This window comes from Nothobranchius furzeri, chromosome 6 (genome assembly GCF_043380555.1).
Source record: "Nothobranchius furzeri strain GRZ-AD chromosome 6, NfurGRZ-RIMD1, whole genome shotgun sequence".
Classification (NCBI taxonomy): domain Eukaryota; kingdom Metazoa; phylum Chordata; class Actinopteri; order Cyprinodontiformes; family Nothobranchiidae; genus Nothobranchius; species Nothobranchius furzeri.
This window is the reverse complement of record NC_091746.1, coordinates 41158301-41179801: the sequence shown is the minus strand read 5'-3', so window position 1 is coordinate 41179801 and position 21501 is coordinate 41158301. Positions and strand designations below refer to the sequence as shown.

The window sequence follows — 21501 nt, the reverse complement described above, 5'->3', positions numbered from 1 at the left end:
AACCCCTCTGAATGTGAGTGCAAAAGAAAAACTGATGATTGAAAAGTAAAAAAATGGTAATAAAAGAGAAAACTGTACTCTGATAAACAGCATCACAATAGGGACAATGTGTTTTTAACAGATTAGACAGAATAACAAATAAAAATAAATCATATCATCAAAAGAGATCTTTACCTTCTGCAAAACCGAACATGAAACACACGGAAGAGAGAATGAAATGAAGACACAGACGCCGATACACCTGTTTGGCGGACCTGGTTTGCGGTGTCTGACTTAAGGTGACTTGAATATGTTCAGGGTCAAATGACTATGAAGTCATTTGGGAGTAAAATGCACTGCCCAGCGTCCAGAATGCTTGGTCTCAGTTGCAGGTCAACTCAAATCACCCAAAAAGGACTAAGCTGCCTTCTAGTCTTCTTGTACTAGGAGATCTGATCTACATTCTATTGAACATGAGAAGGACCTGAAACATCTGGAGAAGAAACCCTTCAGACCTGGAACAGCTGGAGTTGTGTGCTCATGAGCTGTCATTGCTCCATTTCCAAATAAGGAAGATGTCCTTTCTAAATCGAACCAAAACATTTTTTCTCAACAAAGGAATATTAATAAGCTTGATGGTTGTGGTTCTGGGATCAGTAGAACAATCAAAACCTCAAATCTTGATTTTCAGATTACAAAGATAACATCAACTAGAAAAATTTGTCTCATGAAGACTGATTTTCAGTTTTCTTGATTTAAATCTTTTTAGACTCACTGTGCCAATCCTCCCAGCTGTAGACATGTCCTGGATACTAATGGTCATCTGCTTCTTGTTCATGCTACAGCACATGCACGGCCTTTCATGAAAAGAAACTTCCTGCTCCGAGGCATGAATTGCAAAAATGTAAAAGATAATTATCAGTTGCTGCCATGCCTTAGTGCTTCATCTCAGGTGGATTATTCGCTGCAGATTTATCTATTCCAGTTCATAGGCCTGCAGATAACATTTTCCCTGCAGTGGATGATGTTGCAATGAGAAGAGGCCATATGGAGGCTACTGATGTTGGCACGCTGATAAAAAATTCAATATAATAGGTTAACATATCTGCATCGTGTGTTTTTCAGCTGAGCTCTTGCCAACCTACATAATCTGCATTGGGTGTATCTGTTCAACACAATATTCTCGTCTGATAACTGAAATGTTAATTGTGGACAAACTGCTTCATATAACTGCAGTTTAAATGTTGTGTTCTGGCTATTTGGTACCAGCCGTCTGGTGACACAGCGCACTAATAGAAACACATGGAGGACACATAAACCACTCCTTAGATACCACTAAAATAGATTATAATCAAATACAGTTTATAAAACTACATAAAAATAAAAACCCTACAATTTACTTATTTGCAGTACTAAACAACAACAGCTGTTACTGGTTCAGCCTGTGACACTCCCAGTTACCAGTTCATTGGTCTGGCAGTTCCAGCAGTAATACGAAAAACATTCCACCATATTACTTGTAATATGTGTGATGAACTGTGGTGTATGAATAAAAAACATGTACTTATAGGTATGTTTTTTTTTTCAATTTTATAATTTCAAGATATAAACAATCCACTTTCTTTTTCCCCTCAGATTAGCTGTTAGCTTGTCAATATAGGCAGCAACTTGTCTTGTACTATTATAGTGAAAAATGGAAAAGGTTAACACACATGCAATAAAATAAACTACTATAATAATAAAAAATTGAAGTAATGATAAGTATTATAATAATAAAAAATACAAGTAATACTTACAATAATAAGTATTATTGTTATTGTGACATGGTCTTTCATTAGCAATAATTATTTTTCTTCTGGACTAACTGTTAAGATGCATGAAAGGTACACAAAACAACATTTATATGGACCAACATATGTTTGAGATTAGTGATGACTGGGCATTATGGACAACATTCCATTTTATTTTTGTCAATCCTCAAACTTTCTTTAAGATCCAAATTGTCCTGATTTAGTCTCCCACCTGAACTAAACACAGTGAAATGCATAGGTTAGGGTTATGTTTGTTATTTCACAAAGTTGTGATCTATATAAGGCTCCATTTTCATTTGCTTCAAGACCTTTTTCATTTCAGAAGCATGCTTTGGAAAAATCCCTTTTTTAAAAGAAACACTCTTGCTTCAAGTTGAGATGAGCCAGTTCTGCGCAGATTAGATCACCGATGATCGGCACGCAGTGCATGCCGGTTAGATTTGTGTCCGACTTGACGCCGACCTGCTCTGACGTCATGCCTACGTAGGCAACGATAACCTCTTGAGATCAAGGCGGCCGCAGATTTTGGAGCAAGGCGCTGCAGTTGCTCTCCACCAGCTGCAAAACCTAGGGGATGACGGGAAACGCCTGGCTCTCACCTGATCTAACATCTGATTGGTTCACATTTTGATCCAAACATCCGGTGGTTGAATGTGAATTGTTAGTTGGTCACATGTATTCTGTAAATCATGTAACGTTGATGATGACAACTATATAGGCCATAAAGAGAAATGATTTGTGTTCTTTTGTCACGTTTCATATGAACATACTAAACCTACAGCTGATAACGTTTTCTTATTATTACAGTCATGTGTCCATATACAGTACATGATCCACAAGCATGTGAGCATGTGTTTCGGTTGCTAACAGGCACCAGAAATAAAATAAATAATTAAACAAGTGTGAACGCTAACGCGATATCTTCATCCATCGTCACCTGCGAGCTACACATGTAGGGAAATCTGTCCGACTTAAACGCCGGCTTTCAGCCACTCCCCCTGCCGCATCCATCTGCTCTCGTCTGTTTTCCAGGCGAGGCGCTGCTCAACTCGAACACGGCCATCCATATGCATCTTTGTTCCACGAAGTTTGTGGAAACAAAAACTTTTTTTTATGTAGGTAGTCAAAAATTCTTAGGTGGCAGCTGACAATAAAAATGTGTAAGTTTCACAGCTAATGCTTTATAATTTTATGTTTTGTATGAGTGTAAACAGGAAGCATCAGAGCAGCAGTTGGTGGTGACGACATTAAAACGATGAGCTCAACAGGAATCTTGCGATGCCCTCGTCAGGAGCAGATGCATAAAACAGATGATCTGATGAACGCCACTTTCACAGTGTGACTGTTTTGAAGTGACGGACACTTACGTAAATAATTTTTACAGATGGAAGTTTTTCTGATCTGTAACACTTTAATTTATACAACAGATTTGAAGGGAGATCTAAACATTTTCAATTAGAGATCACGAGTCACTTCTAAAAAGGCAGAAACCTTGCTGTAAAAGAAAATAGTGACATACTAAATTCCTCCCATAAAAAGATGGATTTGGCTGTGAGTCAGCTGCGGTGATGTTGGGCAAAGTTATTAGCGGAACATTTGTTTGAAGCAAAGGCCAGAAGGAGGAGGAGTAGGAGGAGGAACAAAGGAATCAAAAACTTGTTTTGCTGTTTCCTGCATGCCTTTGCCGATCAGAAAAGACTTCCAAAGGATGAGACAATATACATTAAGGCTCAACAGGGTTAGGCTTTTTTCTCATGCTCCAATGACGTCTGCAAAGTGGGCCATTTTTAAACAGTCTCAGTTCAGTTTTTTCAGTTTTGTGATCTTCACAGCATGTGCATCAGAATAAAAACTAAATTATAAATGAAAAAAATATTTAAACAGTTTTTTTTCTTTACTAACCAAGTATAAATAATTTGTTCCATATGACTTATTCAGTCGTGCTAAAGTGAAACCTCTTCATCTCTGAGACTGATAGAGATCTGAAAGTCCCCTTGTAGGAAGTCTCACACGTGTGTCTTGATGAATCTTACATCACTGTATTTTCCTTATAGTTTAATGTCTTCTTCCTGGGATCTTTCTGTGCAAGTATTGTGGGATGTCAACTGTTTGGACCTGGGTCAACTGGGAGCCTAAGTCACATGAATTATGCATGATGTCTGCTGTGAAGCATACAGCCCTGTCTGTACTGCCATGGCTGATGCAAACCGAGTTGCACAGATCATAAGGAACAGTGCTGGATGAAACAGAAAGCAGGGAAGGGAGGCTGAGAAGTACAAGGGATTATAGAAATACACACAACAACATGTACAACATACTAAAAGGGTAGATTCACTCAAAATGTAAAGTTGTGAATCTGAATCTCATGTGTTTTTTATCTTGTTTTTTTTTTGTTTATTTTGAGCCCAGCATCAACAAAAATGCTAACAGCCAAGGACATAATTTTCATATAAAAATTTTAGCAAAATACTCCATATACTTACAAGCATTTGAAATTTTTATTCATCTTTGTTTCAGTCCAAAATGTTGTGGATGGTGCTGTTGCTTCATTGTCTTTGGAATGAATCTACTTCATATTCTAATTGTTCTTGATATCGAGTGTTACTGTTTTCCAAATGCCAGGAGGTAACACAAAGCATAAGATGAGTGAAGTCAATCTCTATCAAAGACTCTTTTTGCATCTCTTCTTTAAAATAACCTCTGATAAAAATAGAGAGGCACAGATGAAATACCAGACCACACAATCATGTACTGACCTGGCAAAGAACAAAGGACTGAGTAATCATCCCTGAGGGACTCCTGTACCTATTTTGACAGTTTGATTTCTTACTGACTTGAAAAAAACAACAACTGTTTTTATGACAGGGAATTAACAGAAAGCTACTATTGAATAATTTTATTAAATATCTGGGCATGTAGCTGATTTTTAGTCCAGGAGGCATAAATCAACTTAGCTGTTTGGGCATTTATTTGGACTAAAAGCAAATTGGGCTTGGCTGCTGGTTTTATACATTTTTACGTAATGTGTGACTAGATATAAAAAAAATGAAATGGGAAAGGTCAGATTTTAAAGTATTAACTAAGATGTGTTGAAGTAGTCTTCTTTGACCAGGACTGGCCGTAGCTACTTAAAACAGTCGCTACAACATTCTGCTGAACAGAGATCTTGAACTTTCATGTACAAATGCATGCTGATCCAGCAGCACAGCATTTCAATGTGTAGCCCAAATTAGTATTAGATCCTTGAGTTTTGGCCAGATCAACTTTGCTCAGGGAACAATTGAAGAAAGGACTTCCCTATAATGCCATTAAAATTCCACTTTAGCATCTCCATGTGATATACTTTCAAAAGTCACACTTGCCTTTGTGCTGCCGATCAAACAGCATCTCTCTCTTTGCTGGTGCCACTTTCCAGCATTTAAACAAAGCATTTTGCAAGCATTTAAAGGAAAGTACATCAATTCAATGAAATTCCTGCTGTGTCAAAATGTGTCTGATTCCTAAAAGCCTGCAATGCCCGCAAAAAAAAAAAAAAAAACATTCAGCACATAATTTACATTCTCCCGATAGCTGGTGGTATTTGCATTTTACAGGGAAATTATACATTAATATGCCACAAATTGTTGAATCTCTCTCTCTCTCTCTCTCTCTCTCTCTCTCTCTCTTTCTCTCTCTCTCTCTCTCTCTCTCTCTCTCTCACTATATATATATATATATATATATATATATATATATATATATATATATATATGTATGTATGTATATATACACATATATAACAAATGGAAGGCAGTGGAAGAAAACTGCCTGTAATAAAAACAAGCTTTGTGGTGCAAATGTTGTTCTGGACATGATAGAAGATAGTCTTTGCTCTTCTTCCATTACTCATAGAAAAATCCATCTTTCTGTCAGTTATCTGCTTGTTGTGTTTGTGATGGAAGTCCATCTTTAGATTTTTTTGAACAAGGGAAACCTCGAACATATGCTAATTGAGCCAGGATCATCTGGAGGTTTCCTCTTGTTAAAAGGGAGTTTTCCTCTCCACTGTCACTGCATGCTTGCTTAGTATGAGGATTGCTGTAAAGTCACTGACTCGATGTAACCTGCTGGGTTCCTTATATAGGAAACTTTTTTCTGACTGGCGTAATGAACTGACCTGAATTGGAATGTTTACTATGTGAAGTGCCTTGAGACGACTCTTGTTGTTATTTGGCGCTATATAAATAAACTGGATTGAATTGAATTAATTGAAACAGTCTGTCTGATGCTGAATAGGCACAGATAGAAGTGAAAATAAAGTGTGAATGAAGAAAATTGTGAAACTGCAGATTGAGAAAAGTGAACTGAAAGCTATTAATTTGTCTTGCTCGTAGTTAAAATTGTAAAAAAAAATTTAACTTATCAAAGCTGTAAATCACAGATAGAGAGAAGTCATGGTCAAAAGAGTTCAATTTGTGTTGCTTGAGCTGCTGCCTGTGTTGGACAGGACACTCCTGTACATTAGATGTTTTCCAAAGGTCTTTCTAGCTTAAACAAAGGTTACATTCAAATCAAATAAACATTTAAACCTTGTTTGGTTATGGATTTATTCAAATGTCTTATATGTCGATGTTGTTGATCATCAGGTGGTGCTGCTGAAAACTTAAAGTGTTGAGAAATGATCCATTTCCCAACACAACTGAGTAGGCAGCATCAATGCTTTTAGGAGCTTCATCGGCCAAGTAAACAGCAGCAGCAGGAGGGAATGATCCAGAATGGTTTATTTGCTACATCCAGAAATAAACACATTGGAATAATATAAAATAAAACCTGTAAGCAGGGCCTGGTGGGAGAAAACCAGACAGACAACAGAGGATTCGACCATGACACTGAAAACCTGAGGACTATATGTATTGGGAGAATTGATTGCAGAACGTGGACCAGATGGGGGCAGCAAAACAAATCAAGTGAGGATCAGGAAAAAACCAACACCAGCATCACAGGAAGGATGATTCTGAGTAGAAACTGAAAAGAACAACAGAAACCACTCAAACTGTCGCAGCAAAACAGTCAGTCTTCCTGTTACTGAACATCTTAGAGGGCATGATGCAGATCAAAAGGACACATTTCACATCACGATCTTCGTGTGGTATTTGTGTAACAAAACAAAGCAACACTTTCTGCAGTAATAAAAGTAATTTCATCTGGAGACAACTAAAGTTACCTCAGGGTCTTTAGAAAATTACTTTAAAATTAAACTCTCTTCTTGGCTGCGTGATTAAATATTACAATTTTGATACAAGAAAATACTTCAACTTAAGATCAACTTGCAATTGTTTCTTCAAATGCAGAATAATTTTTTTTCACTCCTTTTACTAGTAGATGCCCTGCCCTGGATGACATCTTCACCACTAACTGTCATCCTAAAGAACTACCCACCCTGCTAACCATCTCTTCAGACTTCTTCTGTCGATACCCGCACCACCAGGCTGTTAAACAGCTTTTATCCGAGAGCCATCACTGAACTGAATGTTGCTGAAGTCACACTAACAGGGATTCTGTGTGGACAATTAGTGCGCTAGAGCACCTTTACATTTAGCTAGTTCATCCTGATACCTCATGTGACCGCTTACATTTATTTTATGCTTACTTTATATTTTAGTTTATAGTTTACAATAGTCGTATAACCATGTTTGTGTTTAGAAGTTGACATTTTTGCTCCTTAAACTGGCTGTGTGGCAAAGTTGCGTTGTACACCGGTGCGATGACACTAAAATGATCTTGAATCTTTAATTTCTCTTGCAAAAGCAAATAGTTTATTGAAACTAAATACTCTGGACATTTCAAACCTCATGATCACTAATTATTTATAAATATTGTTTTTTCAAAAAGAATCCAGCTTAGTACTTAAAAAAATCTACACTGTTACGGGGAAGAAATGCCTCAGCCTTGGCGTGAACACTGCAAGCTCCTGCCTTGCATATTTAGCAGAAAGAACTGCAGCTCCTGCAAAGCTGTAGTCATTTGCTTGACTAGATGGCAAAAACTTTTCTTTTAGTGTTTTGACCCTTTAAAGTCAGGTGGCAAGGAGGCAGGGATGATGTCACGCTAATCTGGATAAGCTCAAATTGAGCGCAATTTGGGCTCCCTGCAGAGAGATGGAAAGCATGAGCGAGGGTGAAACATTGAGGGGAAGGGATGTAGGTAAGTGAGGAGAAAATACCACAGCAAGTGCTGGACAGATTGGCCATCTGGACCTCTGAGCTGACAGCTTGACATGTTCCAAGAGCAGCAAACATGGAGCAAATTAGCCGAGCACGGGCCCCCTTCTGCGACATGCAACACATTACGCAGGAAGCATAATTAGAGGGCTGGTGGAGGCCGTGGAGAGCGTCATGATGAACAGAGCGGTCGAACAGGGATCAATGTTCTGCTCTCTAAATTAATGAGGCTAATGTTGATGCTACGGCCTCTTCTGAGGGGATCCGTGGAGAGGAAATGGCACGTTTCAGCCATAACCATCTTAAATTAAATCAGAGCACACAAGAAAACACAGAACTCGAAGAAAAGATCAATCAGTTGTTTAATTTGACCAATTCATATTGCTCACCAGTAAAATCCTCACTTTTTATTATAAAACATACTGTTGAAAGAGAACAAAGAATACGGCTGCTTACTAAGAATCAGGAAATTCCAGAGGGCGGGGCTGAAGCAAAAAATTTACATTAGAAAATTATTTTTTCTGTGTAGAAAGGTTAAAGATTAAAATAAACAGTCCATCACTCAGTGGGTCTCAAATACAATAACAAAATTAAAAGAGCAGGAACACAAGCCCACGCAGAACCGTGCACATCCACACGCAGTCATTTAAAGGAGGAAGGAGGGGAGGATGGGGTGGTTATTTTAAGGAAAGTGAAGCATTTAACAAAAGTTATACAATGTGAAGCAGTTATCTTCCAGACAAGTTCGACCTGCCTCTGCAAGATCATTTATTCACAAAGACATACACATTGCACACATTTAAAAAGCCACTTCAGTTGCAGAGCACTGCTGGATGTGAATGGAGCCGACTCCTTGTCTCGTGTCCCCCCCCCCCCCCCCCCCACCCCCCCCCCACCCCCACCCCCACCCCACCCCCACCGTTGTGTTAAGGTGAGCCAAAAGCAAACAAAGATCCATTTGGCTCTTTGGTATCAGATGCTGCAACCGGCATAGACATATACTAATAAAAGTACAACATCAACAACATTAGAATTTTAGGAAATTACACTTTTATCATGGATTGAAGAGCGTTTCTTGTGTTCTTTTGTCTCTTATTGGCCGCCAAATTGATGCCTGGTTGCATTTAAAAGAAAATTTGGGGAAAAATCCCCCCCCCCCCCCCCAATAATTTTTTTTAATTAAAACAGTAGGAGCAGTTTTCACAAGCTTTAAAACTCTTCCAGCTGGAAAAAGGTGGATTCACTGAACTAAAACCTGTGTGTGATTTTCTGCTCCAGTGAGGTACTATCATTGCACATAGGAATAATCTTTCTTTTAAAAAAGGTTTTGAAAAAATGATATATTTATGCTTTTTATGAATTTAAAATATGGAAACCCTCTTTAAATTATACACAGGTGTGTCATGGGAGGAGTCCTCACCCTCTTTTTGTACACTGCCATGTTGTCCTACTGGAGAGAGCCTTTTTATTACAAAAAAGTTGTAACGTTTATGCCTATCCTATTAGTTTGTCCTTCAAGGCTCTGATGTTCTCCATAAAGAACATTGCCCACAGACTTCTTTGTTTGTGAAACATGCCAAAGCCAAAGACCACAAAAAGATGCTATAAAATTGTTTGAAAAAAAGTTGTAATATCTCCCCTTTCTTCTGGTCCATAGTTGTCTTTTTGGAATGACAGGATCCTGGTTAGTTCCTCTGCATATGGTGTCTCTCCTTGATTTGTTGCGTTGTCCAACAAGTGTCCTTTCTGAGAATTAATGGATTGTAGGCACGTCTCCTAACCAGGCACCAGGTAGGGGGCGTGGACAGGTGTACTCATTCTGCAAGAACAGAAGTAAACAAAGAGATAAAAATTAACACAATTTAACAGCTGGTTAGCGACACTTAAATGGTTAGTGGAAACAATGAAAAATTAATTACAGTGTGCAGTGATTTGTTACGAGTACAACTGGGCTGTGACAGCGGGCAGCAAAGCAAATGAAGGAAAAGCAATTAAAGATGATGAGAAAATTTCAAGTGGTTAGATGTGTTAGTCTCGCTTCCCCCAGGTCTCATGGAGGATTTGAGATTTTAAATATTAATTAAAGGTGGAATAACATAATAGGAAAGTTTAAATTAAACATTCCCACAAAGAAACTGTTAACTCAGATTTGAGTTACTTTCATCGTTGGTATTTTTGAGGCATTTTCCTGACCTGAAAACACTTTGACCTTTTATTATAAAGCATGTCCAGAACATTCAGTTAGTAAATGGCCTGTATTTGATATAGCGCCTTCTAGAATCCTGGACCCCCCCCCCCCCCCCCACCACCACCACCACCACCAATTGGGAGGTCGTTGGGTTTAGAGAGCACAGTGACTCCTGGAACGATTCAGCGGCCTTCACAGCTCGCAGTCCCACCCAGGCTGGGATAGAGAGACAGAGTTGTCATGGCAACGGCAGCATTCCACATTTCTTCTGAGGGGGGTAGTTGTTTCAGCCTCACAGGCTCAAGGGCACCAGATTCAGATAAGAAATTGTTTTGGGGCCAGACAGAGATACTTTCCTCTCTGTCTTAAAGTTCTGTTGGTCCTCAACGCCTTTGAATCCAATAATGGCACAGTTGATCAATCCCAATCCGTGCTGATTCGTCCACTCGCTGCTTGATTGCACATGAATCTCAGCCAAAGTTCCAAGCTTACGACTCATTTTGACAATTATATGAGTCTGTGCATTCACAGCGCGGTGTAATCCATCCCTGAGCTCCGGGAAAAGAGCCAATATTCCTCGACAGCTCGTAAATTTTCTGGTAAGCCAGGTGACCTCCCAGGCCAAAAAGCAGGAAACCTGACACCAACACCACGAATATCTATACGTCTTCAGAATCCTCTACTGACAGTTGAGATAAGCAAATCAGGTTCCACTGTTTCCAGGAGTCCATGATATGCCCTACCGTTGTGGGGCGACGGTGGCACAGGAGTTAAGTGCTCGCCCCGTAAGCGGAAGGTTGCAGGGTCAAGCCCCGCTCAGTCTGTCGCTGTCGTTGTGTCCTTGGGCAAGACACTTAACCCATGTTGCCTGCTGGTGGTGGTCGGAATGACCGGTGGCGCCAGTGCTCAGCAGCCTCGCCTCTGTCAGTGCGCCCCAGGGCAGCTGTGGCTACATTGTAGCTCATCCCCACCAGTGTGTGAATGTGTGTGTGAATGGGTGAATGACTGATTGTGTTGTAAAACGCCTTGGGGGGTTCCAGGACTCTAGAAGGCGCTATATCAAATACAGGCCATTTACTGGATCTGTCCCAGAGGGGCACCCGGGAGCCCCTTCTCCCGTTCTCATCGTTGAAAAAATTTCGTCAATCGCGTTGAGAGACCAACTGACTAGGTCCATTTTAGTAATTTAAGTTTGCAGTTTTCCAGAAAAAATGCAGAAGCGCCGTACACCCAGAGACAGACAAAGAGCCTTGGGATAAGATAGGGAGGAGAGGAGGAAAAACGCATCTGTATTCTCCAAGAGCCGGAAGAAGTTTTGAATTCATAACAAGTATTTCTTTATCATACAATACTATTTGATTTCTCAGTCCACACCTCCTCATCTCCAAACCCAGCTATTATAAAAGAAAAAAAATCCTGGCATGGGAGAAAAAAATGGATTTCAGCGTATTTTAAAATCACTAGAAATTCATAATATTTAGAAACCATCTCTGTTATAAGGAATTCAGGTGAAGTTAACATAAAGTTGACAACATTTATAGATATTTAAAGGCTGATTTAGCCTTAAAGTGGTTTTCTGAAGGATGATTTTAGAGATTTGTAATGTAATGCAAACTGCATGCTGCTTTTTACACCAGATATAAACTAAGATCATCTAATGATGAGTGTATTGGTGGAAGTAGGGATAGGTTGGAATTGCCAAGCAGCAGCCCAGGAGGAGGACCAAAGAGAAGACTTATGGAAGCAGTGAAAAAGGACATGAAGCTAATTGGTGGTGGGAGAGTACAGAATGTGGAGGACAGGGTTAGATGGAGCCAGGTGATCTACTGTAGTGACCCCTGAAAGGAAAAAGCTGTAGGAGGAAAAAGAGAAAGATGAAGAAAAATAAGACGATAAAGAAAAAGATAATCTGCAAATTAGCATGAAACATTTTTCATGCCTCTTAAAAATGTTCTAAACTAGTAAAGCTATGAATATATTAGGGAGATAAAGAAAAGAATAAAGAAAAAATGTGGTTCTCTTGCATTTGTCTATAAACCTCAGCCAATAACACGTTTCAGACCAAAAGCTACTACAGGACACTTCACTGCCTTCCCTGGGTCCTCCATTAATTACACACTCATATTTAACTACAGAACACCACTGGTGTGAGAGGTTCTACACTCAATAATATCATAGGTGAAACAGCCAGCTGCTACCAATTAAATTTTAAGACAAACTACTAGAGTCCCAAAACAATAAAACACTATTAGAAGTTACGGAAACAAAAGACGTTTGGACCTACAAAACGCTGACTGGTGTTTAGCACTATCTTGTTTCTTCTGGCAATGTGGGTTAGTGATTCTGGCAGAAGTGTCTAAGGCAGGGGTCGACAACCTTTTCCCACCAAAGAGCCATTATTACCCGTTTCCCACAGTAAAGAAAACACTGGGAGTCGCAGCAGGCAGCTGCTTTTACTGATCACAACAGGTGACAGCAGCCATACCGGTCACTCGAGTACATCAGATTTCTCTTTCAACAGAAGATAATTAATAAAACTGGGGGGGGGGGGGGGGGGGGGGGGTGTGTCTGTGACCGTGTTTGCGTTCAAAACCTAACTTGTTGAGTAGATTCACTATAGCAGCTTGCCTTAATGTTTGAAATGGAAGTATTCAACACTAAAAGTCGACAGATACCCACGACAATAAAGATGAAAAGAGAAAAAGGTGTTAGCATTAACACTTCTATGGTGGTCTATGTCGCCTCCACTGTTTCTAATGTCACTCTCACAATGTGCACTCATTAAACCTTTCACGCTGACTGTGTCACGTGTTGGACCACAACACCAAATCTTATAGTTCAGTAAATGTGAACCTGATATAGACATTTTAGTGTCTGCTATCTTCTACATATTTATATGGATATTTAGCTAACAAACATACAAATAACAGTCTTTATTTACAGATTATTATTGAATAATTTAACATCAAATGCACCATGTTTGATATAACAATGTAATATTATAATTTGCATACCTCAATCTATTTACCAGGACAAATGCAGCCCACAAACAAACTAACTAACTGACTAACTAACTAACTAACTAACTGACTAACTGACTAACTAACTAACTAACTAACTAACTAACTAACTAACTAACCAACTAACTAACTAACTAACTAACTAACTAACACAAACAAACAAACAAAACAAAACACCAACTGCTGTATATAATTGAATAATAGTTTTATGTCTTCTGGGAAACAGTCTATTTAAAGTCAAGAACCAACTCTATTTTTAAATATTAACATACTAAAATATAAACAAATAGTTATATGAAGTAGCCAGTATCCATCTGACAAAAACCGGCTTTTGTAACAAACATGCCATGGACCTGGCCTCTAGGAGCTAAATATGGAAAACAAAACAATCAAAAACAACAGCACCAGGTAATCAGAAGATTGGACGAGCAGGTAATTTACTTCTGGGGTGATTTATAGTCACGGCTCTATAAGCGATACTGAATGGATTGATTTCAGGAGCTGATTTCTATCACAGAACATATTGGATTCAGCAGACGGAGTAAATTATAAATTATGGCGGGCGAATAACCCGCTACCTTGAAATGTCAGGGTTTTCCCACACAACAAGTCAAGCTCGTTGAAAGGTTGTTGCAAACAAGTGTGAGATTTTGACATTTTCAATTTTAAGAGCTACAAGCTTGGAACTAAAGAGACAGAATTGTATTGAATTCTTTTATTCTGAAATCCTGCTCAACTTAACCTTTAAACAAGTCTTGTTACTACATTGAAACAGGTCAGTCCACGATGACTTGATTAAAAAAAACACTGAGTTATGCTGGGATGTAGCTTTTGGTAAGTAGCCCAGCTCAGCTTTTTTGCTGCTCAAGCTGAGATTGTTGTCAGTTTGAAGCACATCTCTGCAACACAGGGCTCAGACAAGTGCGCCCTGAGCAGAACTTTTGATTTAAACGTTATCAACTGGGCTGACAAGTCTTCAATCAACTCTTTATCATCGTCTCAGGTGGATGTGAGTAAGGAGAAGTCTGCAGCACGAATTGTCATATCTCCAGACAATTTCAACAAAGCGCCAAATGGAAACAAATCGCAGCAGAATCTCAGGCAGCACGTTGAACACATGCGCGAGAGAACAGAGGCAGAAATGCACACAGCTCTCTTTGAAGGCAGGCGTGTACTATTTAATGGAGAGAAATCCTACCATCAGGTTGGAGGGAGAAATTGTGTCTAACCAACAGGTTTTGTAGTAATCCATATTATAGGTATAATTTACAACCCTGGTACTGATAAAGGGGCATGCACAGGTATCGACAGACCTATTTATCCTGTCTAATCATGGAAATTATTGTAATTATACTTTTTTTGATAGTTTAGAAAAAGTAACAGCTCCCATTCAAACAAGAGATTAAAAAGAAACAATATTTGCATTTATTAGACCGGCAAAAGGCCAAAGTGCCTTCAGTCTCTAATCTCGGGGTCAAGCTGGATGCTGGACTCACAATGGCCCCACAGATAAACTCCATAGTGAGGTCTTGTTTTTATCAGCTTCGCCGCCTTACTCACCTCGGACGAATCCTGAAACGGAGGCATTTGGAGGCAGTCATTCATGCCTTCATTACCTCTCGCCTGGACTATGCAAACGCCCTCCTCGTTGGTGTTCCAGACTCTGCCCTGAATTGACTGCAGGTTGTTCAGAACGCTGCTGCCTGGTTCTTGACGGGTACACACCGACGTAGCCACATTACCCCTGTCCTGGAACATCTTCACTGGCTCCCTGTCATTTTCAGAGTGCAGTTTAAGTTACTGACTTTTGTTTTTAAAGCACTCAATGACCTGGCACCTCCCTACCTCTCTGTCCTTCTCACTCTATATGTGCCCACTCGCACGTTGAGGTCGGCTGACCTTTTGCTGCTGTACATGCCGCGGATGAGACTCAAATCGCGGGGGGATCGAGCATTTGTGCATGCTGCCCCAAAGGAGTGAAAACAAGCTTAGCTTAAAACTGTAGCATTAAGCTAGTCAGGAAGCTAACAACAATGTAAGTACTTCCTAGGTGAAAATCTGCATCTGACTGACTTTCAAAGTCAACTGAATATAATAATAAAACAGCCCCCACAGATGACCAACTCAAACTCAACTTTACACATTGAGCAAATATTTGGTGTCAGAGTTGCTGAAAGTCATTCTCAACAAACATTCCAGTGGCTTTTGCAAAGTTGCATTAAACATTTTTTTTTTGAAGATTTTACCAAAATTCATTTAAATTAGGTAATTTTCCTGTATTCATATGGAGCCTTCTAGGTTTCTACAACCCCCCAAGGTGCTTTACAACACAAATAGTAATTCATACATTCACACACACATTTACATGCTGGTGGTTCAATGTAAGCCTTCAATTAATGCTGGATCTTCAGTCAACTGCAGCAAATAGACCCAGACCATGACTCTGCCATCATGCCTCAGTGATTCTCATTTGAACTTTAAAATAAAAATTTGTCTAATTTCAATCATAAGACAATTTAAATGTCTTTATATGAATTTTGAAATGTCCTAAAAATTCTAATAAGCAGAAAATTTGATGTATTATCGTATGAATTGAATTTAAAAAGGAAGCTAAATGGTTGACTATGCTTTTTAAAATGCATAACAAGGAAAAATAGCTTTCCTGATTTATGTATTATTCATTGAAGACATTAACAAAAATTTATCACACACAAGAATAAATATACACAGAGAGACATATAGGAATTATCTACTGCTTCTAATAGTGTCATCCATTACCTGCATAAATCACAACCATCATAAGTCATAAGCACAGATAAACACGTGCGCACTCCCATAAATATGTTCTCACGCTCAGGCATTTCATCAGGGATGTGCTCGGCTTGCTCCCAGCCACGACGCTCCGGCCCAGATTTCCTCAGGGACGTCTCAGAGAGTTACCTTTAGACCATGGCGCTCATGTCTCACTTAATGCACACACAGAAAATTGCTCTCTTTTCAGCCTCAAATGATGAGAGCAGCTTCCTCTCACTGGCCCACTTAGCTGCGGTTTAGTTTATCCTTTTCTCAGCTGAAATGTATTTTACACCACTAAAGACAGAGGGGGGGGGGGGGGGGGGTAAAGGGCAAATCAGTCGGTTTTTTCACCTTCTTTCATGAAATTTCCCAACAAACGGATGCATGAAAATAAAAGATAAAAGCTGAACTTCGTTTTCCCAAACATGCCGCAGTTACATGCAGATGATTTCCACAGACGCAGTAATGATGCATTAGCGGAATTCCAACAATACCATCTGTTTTTCTTCCTGCATTTTTCATCACTTGTGAATGCTGTCACTGCAGAGTTAGCATTTTAAATCTCAGTCGTAAACTGTGGCTGGAGGGGAAACGGTGCACGGGCTGTCAAGATTATATATTCATGTATTCAAGCTCCCAGCACAAATATTAATCTGGCTACATATTATTTATATGTTTAAAAAGAAAGGCACAATTTCAGATGAGCATTTGCTGCATTTCAGCCTTTTTTCCACCAATATGTTTGCAGAAGTAACCACATACAGCCTCTAGTGTCATAAAAGGCCAATTAACATAATAGAATTCCCCTATGAGAGATATTTTATTTATCGTTTATGGGGAATAATGTGTGAGTTCACAGTCAGAGATGACTGCTTTGACCTTGATATAGTTGGAGGTTTCAGATTTGAACCTTTGTGATATTCTTAAGAGAAGCCACAAGTCAACCTGCTTTCTAGAAAGATCAGGAGCTTAAATCACGAGCTGCAAAGGAAGATGTTTTTTGTCCTCAAACGTAAATGGGCCTCTCTTTTGTTTAGAATTTTTATGAATATTAGAGATATAATATCAGTTGCACTGACGTGAGAAAATAAGAAAAAAAACTGATCGGAGTACCTTGACAGCTTATTCATTTCATCTGCTCAGAGCATTGTTATTTTCATAAAACTAAGTTTCTCTTGTCTAATTAACCAGATTTCTCTCATAAATTGAGACATTTCTTCTAGTTTGTGTCGTCTGCATGCCTGTTCGGGGTCTCTGTGGGAAAAAGAAAGGGGAACGACTTTCCACAAAGAGGGAGGGGAAGTAGAACGGGGTGTTTGGAGCGCCGAGTGGAACGAGGAGCTTGTGATCTTTGTCAGTTGTAGAAAATGTCTGTGCTGTTTCCAGCAGTCCTTACTTAGAGCAAGCTAATTACATAATTTTTCTGCTGCACTAATTAGGATTGTAATTAAAAACACGTTAAAGGTGTTAGATGGGGTGGAAGAAAGGACAAAAAGCTTGGGACATTTGAACCTGAATCTAGAAAAAAGCAGAATGAGGTTTTAAAATGGTTTATTTCTGTCCTGGTACTTGGTACATGGTAACCATGGTAACCATGTGTCTTTCAGGGATATGTTTTTTTAAAACCGGCATTTAAAATCTTCCCATTGTGTAAATTATCTGGTAAAAAACCATTCTGGTTATTTAGCCTTTGCACAATAGTTCCACACAATTTGGGAGAATTTTCCTTTAGTTTAGTAATGGATGTTGCCAAAGCATTCACCAAAAGTAACAGAATCTAAAATGTATCTAATTAGATATGAGTAGAAGCATTGCATGCCAATAGGCAGGTGAGGCAATTGCTTAGGGCCTCCAGGCCACAGGGGGGCCCCAGAGGGCCGACAATCATTCAAGCCAGAATCTCAACAGAATAAGCTGTCATTTCAGAGCACTGTTGACCGCCTCACACTCCCTGAGCGACTCTCCCCCTCCCTCCCGACTGCTCAGCTAGAGACCGACTGCACACACTTCCTCCCCTGAAGCCAAACCACCCCACGCACCAACCCCACTTGGACAGAAAAATGGCAGCACTCTTTCTAGATCTATAGGTTGGGGTCCCATGACAACCTTGCAGCACCACTGAACAAAAGACACCATCCAGGTGATCTGATGTCACATTTCTTCATCTTGTTATTTAATAGTTATTTACATACGTTTTTGTTATCTCAGCTATCGCCAAAAGGTTGGAGAATAACAAGTTTTGGGGTTCTCCAGTTTGCCGCTTAATTATTTTTAGATATTTGTGTCCAATGTTTTCTGTTTACTGAAGAACATTTACAAGATCTCAGAAGTTTGAAACATTTTCTTTGACAGTGACAATTAAGTCTTTGAAAAGAGTCAATGTTTGTGGTATTTCTACTTTGTCAAGACCTCTGGAATAGCCTCCTGAGAAGCTGTCAGTTAAAGACCTAGCTAAAATCATGTTTTTTCTGTTTTTAACATATTCTTGAGGGTTTTTTCTTCTGCTACAAGACATATCTAAAAACATTTAAGCTCAATATTGGATTTCTGAGTATTTCTGCCTTCAAATCGATGTGAATCAGAAGCAGATGAAACATTTCAGTCTAAAACATACTGACTTTGTTTAATCAGAAAACCACTGGGCAGAGCACAGACTCCACTAGTGGAGAAGAAGAGGGATATACTTGTGAGTTTTCAAATGCCAAATGGATTGCTCAGCTGAGAAGGTACCTGACTTAAATAAATTGGACATGGCTTCAAATCCAGGCTGGATACAAGATACTGGCTCAGATGTAAAACAGTAATAGTATTACTGTGTGTACTGTGTTATTGTACAGTAATATAGTAATAAGTCACCCACTGATGCCATTGCACGTCCAAATGAGACGCACGGAAATACATTAAAATCACAGCAAGAAAAGACGTCAGTTCAACTTTATTTTTTGGAACTATTTTTCAACCATGATGGGGCACATATGTTATAAATGACTTCTTAACAAAAAACATAATGGTCTATTTGTAACCCAGAACACATTTCCTGATGATGATCTCAGTAGTCCAGATTGTTTCTTACAAGTCATCCACCTGCTCTGTCTGGCGCTATGAGCTCCTCCTTCACTCCACCCATCCGATTCTTTCCTCCACCTGCTACACGGTGTTGCTTTGTCTTCTCTGACTGGCTTGTGTGCGAACGAGCTTGGTCCAACTTTCTAAATTAATTTGAAGAAATCTGGCCCAGCCTGGATTCGAACCGGGACCCCTGCGTGTAAGTTGGGTGCCTTACTAGAGCATCCCTTTCCTATATTATTTTAGGTACATTCAACATTTTGGCTACCAAGAGAATTATCTTGTGTGCAGAAAACTAGCTGGGGTCAGTGAGATAATATTGTTTTCTAACAAAAACCAAAAAACCAAACTTAAAACAAAAACCAGGAACGTTTCTCATACAAATGAGCAACAATGTTAATAATTGGACAAAATGGCTGCCAATTCACCATGTCATTCCTGTTCCTGAGCCTAGGACCATCCACTGAATATGTTCTATGTTCAAGGGTCTTAAGACTAGCCTTTGGGATCATTAACAGGTACCGGGAACTGGACCTCAGACTCCTGATCTCCAGGGTCAGTAGACTATAGGGTGGGGCGAGGCCATGAAGATATTTAAATACAAAAAGCAGTACTTAAAACTGGATCCTGTAGCGTATATGAAGCCGGTGAAGAGAAGCAAGCATCAGAGTGATACGATCGTGCTTCCTTGTACCAGTTAACAGACAAGCTTTTGGACCTGCTGTAAGTGATTTATAGAGTGTTCCAGACCATAATAGAGGGAGTTGCAGTAGTTTGACCAACAAGTGACAAACAGATGGACAACATGCTCAAAGACAGTTTCAGGTAGATATTGTTTGACCCTTGCCAGTTGCCTTAAATGATAAAAAAATAACAGACTGCACTACTGCACTTACCTGCCTATCAACCATCCAAAAAGACCCCAACATTTTTTTGTTCCTTTTTTCTTTTATTTTTTTTTCTTTACATAGGGCTCTGCAAAGGCTGAGAAGGAACCAGATGGACTCACAACCCCCCTTACAAGGTCTTGAATGGCGAAGACTAAAATATCTGTTTTCAGGTTGTTTAGTTAAGGATGCAATTGAATCAGAGATGAGTGGAATACAGTAGATCTGAAGGTCATCTGCAAAGCAATGGAAAGTGTTGTTGTGTTTAGCAAAAATAGAGCCTATGGCAAAATATATAATGAAAAATGAGTGTTCCCCAACATGGAACCTCATGGAACACCACTAGTCATAGGTGTTGTTGTGGGGTGAAAACCCCCATGCTCACAGAGAAGGACCTATCATGTAAGTAGGATTGAAACATTTGAAGACAGTGCCCCTTATACCAACACATGACTCTAGATAACACAGCAGAATGCCATGATCGACAGTATCAAATGCAGCAGGCAAATTGTCAGAATCACTCTTTTGTACGTTCTTGCTGTTGGTCTTCAAATTACATTTTTGGTTCTTTTTTTAAACACAGATAAGTTTTTCTTTACCTTGCTAACATTTCGTTTGTGGCTGCAAACATCTTCAGAGCTGACGCTGATGGTGGCGTCACTTCCTACTCCGTTTATCTGTGGGCAGCAGAGGCGACAATGTGTGTTTAAAAAAAGAACCAAAAATGGAGTCAGAATCACTGATTACCAACCAAACCAACAAATTAAAAAAACCTGTCAAAGAGCACTTTCAGTGCTCTGACATATCTTGAAGCCTCACTGAAATTTTTCTGAAGTGCAATGTAAGGTCAAATAATCCTGTAGCTGGGAATGACCCTCTTTCTTCAGGACCTTTGATAGAAAGCTAAGCTTATAATTGGGCCTATAATTAGAAAGTCTGGACTAACAGTTTTGCCCCCATCCATGCAAATGAATGAAATAAAGTAAAAACTTGTTAATGAAAGATTTCACATTGGCCTTCATATTTGGCTAAAATTGATCCATTTTGGCATTAAGCTAATTGGCCGAGTGCTAATCATCCTTTTTAGTTGGATCACTTGCTTTTGCAAAGGTGGATTAGACCACCAGAAATGTATTGATTAAACAAATGTTCAGAACCTTTAAAATTATTTTAGATGTCAAAACATGGTTTCCTAGTGTAGTTCCTTTTCCCATTGCATCAACAGAAATTTTGTCTGCTGTACCAGAATGCACAGGTCCTTCAGGTTTTTGCATAATCATCCAGAACTGTTGCTATTATACATAAAGCAGACTCTATTCAGAAGAGCAAAATCAGAAACTGCAGCTGGAGAATTCCCTTTCCACCATGAACACTAGAAGAAATGGGAGGAGAGGATCATTTTTCAAGGAGGCGAGTGACTCCGAGCCATAACATTTAATACAGGCACGGGTGGCGGAGCCAGCTGGAGGTGCAGCTAAGTTTTAGCTGGTGTCCAGTGCAGTGCAGCTGTAGGCCTACTGTACAGACAACATCACCCTGCATCTCTATAGAATT

At 39.4% G+C, this 21501-nt stretch overlaps 1 protein-coding gene across 3 annotated transcripts in view; it reads right to left on the bottom strand.

The window, feature by feature from the left end:
* Window positions 1–8908: 8908 nt before the first annotated feature.
* The window catches only part of lrrtm4l1 (leucine rich repeat transmembrane neuronal 4 like 1), a 120806-nt gene continuing 108213 nt past the window's right edge, over window positions 8909–21501 (bottom strand). For 2 of the 3 annotated variants that reach the window (XR_008563959.2, XM_015975868.3), the window contains exon 3: window positions 8909–9809. Coding sequence is in view for 2 of the 3 variants with exons in the window: in XM_015975868.3 (XP_015831354.3) it covers window positions 9744–9809 (66 nt within the window). In the remaining variant the exon portion in view is untranslated. Of the gene's footprint in view, window positions 9810–20546; window positions 20625–21501 lie in introns of all 3 variants that reach the window. The other variant, XM_070552726.1, reaches the window with a different exon arrangement.